We start from the raw sequence: 10872 nt of genomic DNA, 5'->3' as shown, positions 1-10872 counted from the left end.
CGCCGCCTCGCCGGATCGCAGCTGAGTGAAAGAGAAAGTCCACACCGGATCTGAACCTGCGCATTTTCTCCCTCATCTTCCTCATCCTCCTTTCCTCTCCTCCGGAAAATCCTCCCTTTTTTTTTTTTTTTTTTTTTTTTTTTGCTTTTTCACACTCGGATTATAACGGGGGGACTTAATATGCTGATTCTGGCGGTGATCGGTCTGGCCGTGCTGTCAGGTCAAGGTTAGTGCTCCGTGCGTGTTACACAAAACTCAACTTGCGTGCACATCTCTCACGCACTCGCATCCCATTGTTAAGTTAATGTCACTGTTAACAATGTGCTGTCCCACCAACGCCTCCTCCTCCTCCCCGCACAAGTGCAGCCGTGCAGAACTCCCTTGGATTATTAGGCAATTTGAGATTTGACCGAAATAGCTGCCGGCGCGCATTTTTCCGCTTGTGAACCCGCTAGGATTCAAACCCGCAGATTTTCCCGGCGCCGATGTGTTAGACTGTAAACCCGAGGCAACCGTGTTAAGTTCCCAGACTGGCAGAGCAACCGGGAATAACCCCCGGTCTCATTGTTGCAAACTCTTGCGATTTCTCAATGAGGTTTTGTATCGGGAGAAATAATGAAGTTGGAATTCAGCTTCCAACATCCGTTCAGTCCAACTGACATATAACATCTTTGTCACTTAAAATCTGCTTAAACCCTGCAGCCTCCCTGCTGCGACCTCCACCACCTTACAGACAGTTATGTAATTCATCAACACCCTCACTGTTGAACAATAAACATCCCCTTCAGGAGGAACAAAAACACTACAGTTAAATAATTCACATTTTTTTCACTCAGTCGTGTTGGTGTGATATTTGAGATAATAAATCCACAGTTGAAGGTGACACTGAGTCCCTTAGGTTGGGTGGGGGGGCCGAAGGGCGTCTGCGAGGCGTCTCGCTGCTGCTCATCCTCCCCCGAGCTGCCAAACTTTATCTGTGTCAGAGTCCACGCCGGCTGCAGTCTCAGGCAGGCAGGTGCACAATGGCCCCATTATCCTCTCTGCATAACATTTCCGATCGAGGTGAATCACTTGACTCGTGTAAACACGCTCTCACTCCCAGCTCACCCCCTGAACAAACCTAAAATTCACTGTAATATGAAATGTGTCATCATGGATCGGTATCAGGAGGTGGTTGCACCACAGGACATCTGCACATCTTCTAATATTTGCCTTTTTGATTGCAAAAAGAATAGAAGGAATTCAGTTTATCCGTCAATTAAAACTATATTAAGGATGAGTTATTTTGAGAAGATTTGGATCCCTCTGTCCTCTCTCTCTCTCTCCCTTTCTAACTTGAGCGGTCGACAGAAGGCCGTCCAACATTGATCCGTCCAAGGTTTGTGGGGTGATGCTGGGTTTCTGAAAATCATTTCAGGGAATTCAGCCCAGACGTTCTCTAAATGGAAAGTTTCTTGGGACAACTCTTTTGTGATTTTTGCTTATATGTATAAAATCATGTATGTGTATATATATATATATATATATATGTTTTTATCTATACATATGTGTGTGTGTGTATGTGTGTGTTGTTTGCAGTGTAATCACTGTATCTTATTTTTCTTTTGACAGTGAGAAATCTGCTAAACTTACTTATCTAGAATAGTGAATTAAAAACATCAAGAGTAATTGATCTGATTATCGTGCATGTGATTTTTCACATACCCTAACACCAGATTAAATACTGTACATCTTGAATATTGAGTATCTCATACTGTTTTTTTTTTTTCATCCTGAAAGACGTTTCTCAGTTAACTTTTCGGTATGATTTTGACTGCTTCAGTAAATTTCGTGTGTAAATTTGCACAATAATAAGCTTTTTTTTTAAAATCTGGCACTAAATTACAACTGACAAATTTGGGACCAATACCCAAAATATGATGCAAGAAATTGTAAAATCAGCAAAAATGAGATGAAAAACAATCCAATAAAAAAAAAAAAATACTACATTTACAGGCCTTTTACAAACAAGTTGGACCAAACTGAACCAGGAAGTAGGTCAACTCTCCTTTCCTTTCGCCAGACTTTGATGAAACCCTCTATCTGAAACTTCTTTTCTATTAAAGGTGTGGTGCAAAAGAGCTGCGGAAATTAGAGGGTTCATAACCCGAACGTCTAATTTGGGTAAACCGATCCTTGAAAGGTGGGGCGTCAGTGTCTCTGCTCCAGGTCACTCTTTTGTTCTGACTTTCTCTAGAAAATTGAGTAGCTGCAAACCCATGGGCGAGCATTTCAGGACATCTATCTGATTTTTTTTTTTTTTGTTTTGTTTTTGTTTTGTCAGTCATCCAGCCGGCTAAATGATACTGTTGAAAGAAATCAAGATCTAGGCATCCCTGGTGACTCTTCCTGCATTGTTGAAAATGCTACTTGGCCTTAATTTGCTATAATTTAGTCAAAATTTAAAATGATGTCATCTTAAATAAACAAAGTTATTTCTTAGCCACTGTTGACATGTAGCATCAATTAGCCAAATTGACTAAATTCCCTTTTTTTTTTTTTTTCTTTTTTCCATCTCCATCCAGGGATGTCTCTGGAGGTGTTCCGTGCAGGCGTGGCGCCTCGCTGCGAGAGCAGAGCCTGCAACCCACGCATGGGCAACCTGGCCCTGGGCCGCCGCGTCCTCACCCAAACTGTCTGCGGCAACAACGGCACGGAGCTCTACTGCGACCGCGCCGATCCCAACGGCAACCCGGCCTGCGGCTCCGCCAAGTGCGCCAAGTGCAACGCGGCGCTCCCCCTCCTGTCCCACCTGGCCAGCGACATGTCGGACTCCTCTTTCCGGCACCCCAACACCTGGTGGCAGTCGGCGGAAGACGTGGAGTCGGAGACGCTGCAGCTGGACCTGGAGGCCGAGTTCTACTTCACGCACCTCATCGTGGTGTTCCGCTCACCGCGGCCCGCAGCCATGACGCTGGAGCGCTCGCAGGACTTCGGCCGCACATGGAAGATGCTGCAGTATTATGCCGGCAACTGCACGGCCGCCTTCGGACTGCGTGAGGGAAAGGCGGATGCGGGACGGGATGGAGCGACCTGCACTTCCAAATACTCAGGAGCTTACCCCTGCCATCGTGGAGAGGTGAGGCCGAAGCGGTGTATTTTCAGTTCCGTGTCAGCCCTATTTCCCAAACAAATGCGAACGAAAGCTGTCGGGAAAAACAGTTCGGTTTGGAAATACTCACCGGCGACCTTTCCTGCCAGGAATCTCTGGGATAATCCACAGGCGGTGGCGTCAGCAGCAGTCAGGAACTATTTTCTCTCTCCATCTCAATGCAACTGCACCAGAACACAGTCTGTGGATTATCATGAAAACCCAGGGTTGTAATCTAGTTAACCTAAACTGAGAATCGCAATTAAGCCAGGATTGCATGTTTAGTCCAAGAAGAGTTGGCAGTTCAGTGAGGAGTTAGAAGTTTGGCACAGCTTTTTCTATCTCACCTGTTTGACTCATCATCTTCATCGTTCTGAGAGACACGCTTAGAGTCAAACCGTAACCATTAACCTTCTGCTCGTCTTGTTTTTGTGCCGTTCAGTTTTTCGGATCCCGTTTTGAACGGCTCGAATTTCAGGTCCTACCCTTTTTTTTTTTTTTTTTTTTTTGCGTGACTGTGTTCATCTACAAATTGCCAGATAGCTAAGTTAATCCATACGCTAGGCCACATGTCCGATCAAACGTCCAACGGCGGTGTCTCAGCCCCGTGTGTGTGCCGTTAACGGTCCGACGCCGGCCCAAAAAAACAGGACCACCAAACTACCGTTCGGCCCATACGATGATAATCTGCCCCCCCGGCCTCCCACGCAGTCAGCTGATCCCGGTGGAACACCGCCAGAGCCGTCTGCACCGACATATGGCTTTTTAACTGAAACCAGCCTATATTAGAGAACCCCCCTCAGTCAAAGGGGGTTTAATTGGGAGCCGGGGGGGTTTAATTCAGCTTTTACAGCTCATCAGACATTAAAAGTCAAGGTTATTTATGGCGTGCAAATTCTAAATTTATATCGGGTCTGGAGATTGAAATGCTTTTTCCTCAGATCCCTGATCCAGACGAGCGACTGCATCGAAAAAAAAAAAAAAAGGGTTTATAGCGTGTTCCCATTTGGGACGGCAGGGCGGAGCGGTGGAGGAAACAGGGACAATGTTAAACAGGAATACTTGCAGCGAAGACAATACTGTAAAAGAATGTTCCCCAGTTAAAACAATTGCGTAGATAGTGAAAACACAAGACGGAGAACAGTGATGATTGACAGGTCAAGCGGTGGTTTAGCTGATTCACTGTCATCCCGTAATGGACACCAGCTTTTACAAATCGTGTTCAATGTCTGGATTTTAACGGGAAAAGTGTGGGCGGCCATCCGCCTCACCCAAGGGGGGGGTTCGAGGTCAACGATGACATTATGCAGCTATTCTCGGCTTCTTTTAACCACTTTTTTTGGCCGTTCTCCAAAGCCGCCTGCTTGGGGAACGGTCTACTCCATGCGACTTTGGCGACAGATGAACGACGACTTCAAAAGTGCTGAATGGTATTTATAAAAGTATTTGCGTCAGACCCCGAGACAGCCTGGAACGGAACTCTGACTGCATTGAAAAAACAAACGATGCTTGTTGCACAACGTGGGTGCGGTTACCGTCTACGTCTGCAAATACCGACCAACGGGGTTGCACATTTGTCAAGTGTGACACAGTCTCTAAACACCCTTAGATGGGAGGTTAACATCAAACTGATATTTCAAACACATAACCTCCGCTCCCTCCTTTTGGAATATTCCCACCAAGGCCTGAGCAGGAGAGAGCGCAGAGATGTCCGTAGTTAGTATCTCCAAATTTTGGCACATTTTTTAACACTATTGTTCTCACATTAGCAGCATTATTCCTACAGGAAAACACAAAATTGTATTTATTAAATGCGTTTAAACACATTTCTCGAGTTTTGTTTCGAACGCTGAAAAAGTAGCTGTCCCCCCGTGGTTCGCATGCCAGCATCAGATTTGTGCAATCCCATCTTAGTTTGAGCAATCCCCTCTGGATTTTATACATTTTTCAACCCAAATCCCTCCGTCAGATCCCTGAAAAAGCAGGTGGAGGGGAGGCTCGGACACACATCCGCCTCGAGACGCCCGAGGGGGCGACCGGGGTTTCCTGCTCTTCCCCCCTTGACAGGCCGAAATCGTGCTACTGGACGGACGGACGATTTACTGTGTGCCCTCGCTATCGGTCACCCCCGTCTCCTGGAACTAATTCAACCCTCACCAGACTAAGTCACGCAACATGCGAGAGTCATACGACGCGCCGAGCAAGAATGAGAGCAACCAGGTGGGGGTGGGCGCTGCGAGTGTGTGTGTGTGTGTGTGCATGAGTGAGTGTTTAATGGGCGTACTTTGACTGTAGCACGAGAGGGCTTCCTGAAGCCCCATTGATGTTTAATGGAAGCAGTGTGTGTTCAGGAGCTGCTCTGCAGATGTGTGTGGAGGCGCATGCCAAGCGTGGTGTTGCTCTGGGCTCCCCGCAGAGCTCTCAGATGTAATGTGTGTTTACGCCCTCTTTGATGGGCTCGCCCTGCTCTCACTCCCTCCAAGTGTTCCCCTACGAGCTCATGCTGCCGGGGTCGTAAATCGTCCTTTTTATTGAATTCCCTGTTCTGTTTGCACCCCTCCCCTCCCCTTCTTCCCCCCTCGTCCCCTCCCACCCCCCCCCCCCTGGGAATGTGCGCTAATATTGTAGCGGTTGCGGATACGAGATCCAGATCAGAAAAAAAAAAAAAAAAATGTAAGTCTTTTTTAACAAGTTGCTTTTCTCAAATTGACTTTTTTTTTTTCCTGACGTTATCACTCCGCTGAAGTCAAACTGGAGTCATTAAAAAAAAAAAAAAAAAAAAGGAACTCGCGGGGCTTTAACTTTTAACCTGACTATAGAAAAAGATCATGCCTCGGAAATGTAAGCGAATCAGCTTAATTGCTCGTAAATGGATGAGCATCTCGCCTCAGATGCTTCTGTAGTTCATTTCCTGCCCGCTGAATCCCTTCAAGCTAGTTTCTCTGAACATCACGGTAAAATACCGACCCCGTGGAACCCACCGGGTATCATCTCCCAGGGTAGCTGGCAGAATATCAGGGTGTCAGGTGTTGCTCTCTTCCGCCTTCCATTATCCAGACTTGGACTTGATCTTTCCATTCGTGCACTTGCCATCCGAGACCCGAAATTGGAGGCAGAGCCGGGAGAGCGCTCAGCTTGTTACTGCTCTGGGAAATCATTTTTTCCCTTTTTGCTTGGGTTAAACAATTGATTCTGTTCACCTTTTTCATGTGGTTTGACCTGTACGTTCAAGCTCTTTAGCTTCCCACGCAGGACAGTTTGTGTCTCTGCAGCCAAAGCACCTTACTGCTGGAATAATGTAAAAAATAAGCCTCTTTTGCACTGTAGGAACATTTTTGCAGTTCCTTGAACCTTTTCAGGAACTAGGCTGTTTTTTCATGCATTCAGAAATCACAAGAACAGGGACTCCGAAGCAGGGTCTTTTTACAGCTCCATGAGAACTCATGTGACGTAGGTGCTTGGTGATTGGTGGAACTCTTAAGCCACTTTCATCATCAAACACTCCTGCCAAACTATTTTTGTGACCGGTCGGCTGTTTTTTGCGATAAAATGGACAGAACCAGCGAGAAATAGAATCGGCAAAGAGGTCTGAGCTCTTCTGGCCCTCTACACCACAGAGGGGTTTCCAGGGCTTGCAGCAGAACGTGAACATTTTGGTCAAATAAGTACAGAGTTAACTAAAGGTGGGGGGTTTTCACTCAGAGAAGCCGTGCAAGGAGGATATAGAAGCATTTAAACCCATTTGATAGTCCATGGTTATTATTCCTGACATGTTGACACGGTGGCAACTTCATTCTCCATGTCGTCTTCCTCTTCTACACTCAGATTTGTTTTGGAGTTAAGCTCTCGAGGTGGATGTTACAGACGCTTGCATCACACCCTTGCACCATCACCACGTTAGGTCCCTTACCTAGCCTGGGGGAATGCAAACCTAAGAGGTTCCCTGGAACCAAACTCAAGCTTATAACCTTTCTGTTTGAAAGCGGATGTAGTTTCCTTTATTTCCAGTTGGTGGTGATTGGTTACTAGTTGGGATTACAAACAGGGGCGCAGATGTAAACATCAAGGAAGTCTGCTTTTCGCCTGCAGATGCTGCAGCTGTTACAAAAATCAAGTCTGAAATCACTTAGAAATAAGTAATAACAGAAGCTAGGAATAGTAATAGCTATAATAGTTCTTTAGCCTTGGGTGCCTCAACCAGCCATTATTCTGTAGTTATCTATTTGGTGAGTCAGGATGTGAAAGTTTTTCGTAAACCGCATTCGTTCTTTTTTTTTTTTTTTTTCCAATTCCTTTTCAATGCACTCCAATGCGTGCGGGCCACCTGGGAGGAGAGTGCAACCTTTGTCCTCAGGCTTGTCCACTGATGACTCTCGAGTCGACGAAGGTCACGTAGCGGCTCTGACAGACCCACACCAGCTGTTGCCGCTGCGCCGCCGTTCGCACTTTTTTCTGCTCATGTGTGTTTTCTCCGGGATTGTATATCACCCACGACACCGACAGTTAAACTGTCTCGGGGCCTTCACAAGTAGATGACAACAAAATGCTTTATATCAGGCAGCATCAGTGAGTTTTTATGGTTGCTATAATTCACTTTCCCTGCTGTCCGTTCGCAAATATGAAGAGCATGTATGAGCATGGAGGACCACATGCTCGGTGTTTTGGACTTTCAAGACTCAGTCATTTAAAAAAAAAGTGGAAATTATTCATCCTTTTTGAGGAAACTTTCTTTGACGTGGAACATCTGGTTTTCATTCAGGCCAGACATACAAGCAGCAAAACAAAAACATTTAAGGAAAAAGTGCCGTTCATTGAAAACTTTCCCGTGCGATGTCATGTGGCTTCAATCAGCCGAATCATAAAAACATTTTCTATTTCTTTTGAGAATATCCGGTCGTCAAATTACTTCACACAAATCTCTGCCATTCAGACAATAATCAGTCCCGGATTTTAACCAAAAATACAAGTTCCTCCATGGTAATAACTTCTAATAAGACTTAAAATGTAGAACAGAGATTTAATTAAATCAAGGTGATTTTCATAATCATTTAAGCCTTTAATCGAGCAAAAATGTCAAGTATTTCATAGTTTGTGTTTTTGAGCTAGCGGGATTTGCTAGATTTTTGTTTTCAGTTTTATATCAGTATGAGTTAAATATGTCTGGTGCATTTGAGGTGCACAGTTTACGACCTTCTGTGACCCCGCCCCCAAGGTGAATTTAGTCCAATCAGCAGCCAATCAAAATGCGCATAGTGTCATGTGACATCAGCAAGCTAGCATAGACACAGGGGTTTATTAGCAGTGATAAATTTCAGGCCTTATCCCCGAAACTATGACAACAGCTAAAACAGGGTTAAGTCTCGGAAACATGACGAGGACATTAGTCCATAAATTTTGTTTGTATTTTACTTTATTTATCAGATGATTCCTTTCAACAAACCCTTGTTAGCTAGTTGGTATGTAGCCTGTCTACTCTGCTAATAGTAGCCCTGGCTAAGCTATAGATAGATAGATAGACTTAATTATTCGCAGCTGGAAATTAAAGGTAAGAACACACAAATTTATATTGTCAAGCAAGGAGTCAAAGATGCAATTTTGTCAAAAAGGCTCTTTCTCACTGTAGTCTATTAACTAAACAACACAGCAAATGGAAAACGGTAAATTCTTCCTGCATTTTAATTTATTTAACAGCTCAAGCATTTCAACACACCACTGCTAGCTTGTTGGTATATAGCAGTTATTTCACTAACATTAGCAACATTAGCAACATTAGCAACTAACATTATAGATAGATAGATAGATAGATAGATAGATAGATAGATAGATAGATAGATAGATAGATAGATAGATAGATAGACAGACAGACAGACAGACAGACAGACAGACAGACAGTCTTCATTAATCCCAGATTGAAATTAAAGTTAAAAACACGCAAATTTATATTGTCAAGCAAGAGTCAAAGATGCAATGTAGTTAAAAAGTCTCTTTCTCGATAGAATCTATTTACCAATAGTACAACAAGTGGGAAAACGGTCAATCAAACTGCGTTATCTTTGCAAAGTAAATAACCGAACAGCGTAGAACCTTGCCAAAATCTACAAAAGCCAGTATTTAGTGGTTAAAATCCAAAGTATTTTTACATCGAGCCATTCAAGTAAATCCTGAAGCTTAATTTCACCCCAATAGAGGGGAAAAATTCACTTCCAGACATATGACGCTCCCCCCCCCAATAACGCCAGACCAGGAGACGTCTTTCCGCTGTACCGACAGTGGGGGGGGGGGAATAAAAGCGCCACATGATGCCGAATCCACCACTGTTGTGGCAGCGTGTAAGATAAGACAAGTCACGTGCAGGATGGCTGACGGATGGAGTAAAAAAAAATGGGTGGGCGAGGGGGTGGGGGCTGTTTTCACATGCATTTTTGTGGCGCGTATCAAAGCGTGTTGGTTTGCATGTGAGTGTCTGAGCTCTCTGTGATCAGATAAGTGGGAGCTGTGATGGATGGTAGCGGAGGTTTTCGGTGGGTAGGGTGTGTGTGTGTGTGTGTTGGGGGGGTTAATAGCTGGGAGCGATTACTAGCGGCAGGTATTCTCCACTTTCTGCCTCTCCTCTTTCTCTAGCAAACATGAAAGCATGTCATCTCTTGCGCCGAAGGGTTTTCATGTTCACCTGTATTGTGGGCAAAAGGTAGTGTGTGTCCGTGTTTGTGTTTGTGTGTTTGGGGGTGGGGGGTGAGGGGTTGCACGTGCAAGACCGCTGTCTTATTTATGAGGTCAGCTGGGCTTGAAGAATGTGAGTGTTTGTTGTAGAGACTGACCTCCTTTGGGAAGAGAGCAAGGCAGACCAGCCCTCACACTTTTCCACAGTTCCCTCCTCACACACACACACACACACACACACACACACACACACACATACACACACGTCCATGCCCCTTCAGATAAACACATACAGTCGGCTCTCCGTCTGTCTGCCGGGAAGGAAGTGCCGTTGCTGTGATGGGTGTTGGTACTGCTGGCTAGACACCTCCCAGCCCCCATCACCACCTTCTCTGTTTCTGTATTCGTCTTTCTCCCTCCATCGCTGCCCATTGTGCCTGTTTACCAGATTACAGTGCACAGGACTTTGATGGAATTAGGGCCGTTAAACCCAGACTTACTTTATTTTTCGGCCCGAAACAGGAAGAAAGATTACGAGCGACCACATGGCCCCCAGTGAACCTGCTGCCTCGGGCCTCAGCGAGACAACTTTGAAATACTGCTCGTTTTTTTTTTTTTACCGAGGGGGGGCTTTCAGTTCTTAGATCTCCAGCATATATCCAAGACGCGCGGCAGTGATAGCGATACCTGATGCTTTGCATTCTTTGCTTGTAGCATTACAGTTAATCGAAAAATACTCCACCTTCATTCCGTCTCCCGCCTGTTAAAACACATTCTAAGGATACTTTGAATCCCATCCTGTTACACCCACCCGTCCCCTTCTTTACCGGATTTTCTTGGCACAGGTGCGACTTCTATTCTTCCCGGTGGAATAGCAATAAATTGTTAGGAATGCGTGTCGTGTAATCTGTGTGTGAACATGTGCGTGCTAGCAGAGCATGGGATGCAAACCAAATACGGGCACATCAAAACACTTGTCAAATTGTTTGATTTATACGTCGAAGGTTAATTTGTTTGAAATCTGATTTTCTATGTGATAACATGATATATAATCATAATATGCTTCATAATATATATATATA

General features: G+C 45.0%; 1 protein-coding gene across 1 annotated transcript in view; it reads left to right on the top strand.

Annotated features, from left to right (window-relative positions):
* Nucleotides 1-10872, top strand: part of ntn4 (netrin 4) — a 36403-nt gene continuing 25531 nt past the window's right edge. Inside the window, exons 1-2 of the mRNA XM_086146618.1 lie at nt 1-226; nt 2565-3118. Of these exons, the coding sequence (XP_086002744.1) occupies nt 181-226; nt 2565-3118 (600 nt within the window). The 5' untranslated portion in view covers nt 1-180. The remainder of the gene's footprint in view (nt 227-2564; nt 3119-10872) is intronic.

Source organism: Fistularia commersonii, chromosome 5 (genome assembly GCF_037954325.1).
Source record: "Fistularia commersonii isolate RoL2024-O1a breed Wild chromosome 5, RoL_Fcom_v1.0, whole genome shotgun sequence".
Taxonomy (NCBI): domain Eukaryota; kingdom Metazoa; phylum Chordata; class Actinopteri; order Syngnathiformes; family Fistulariidae; genus Fistularia; species Fistularia commersonii.
This window is presented reverse-complemented; position numbering and strand designations above follow the sequence as displayed.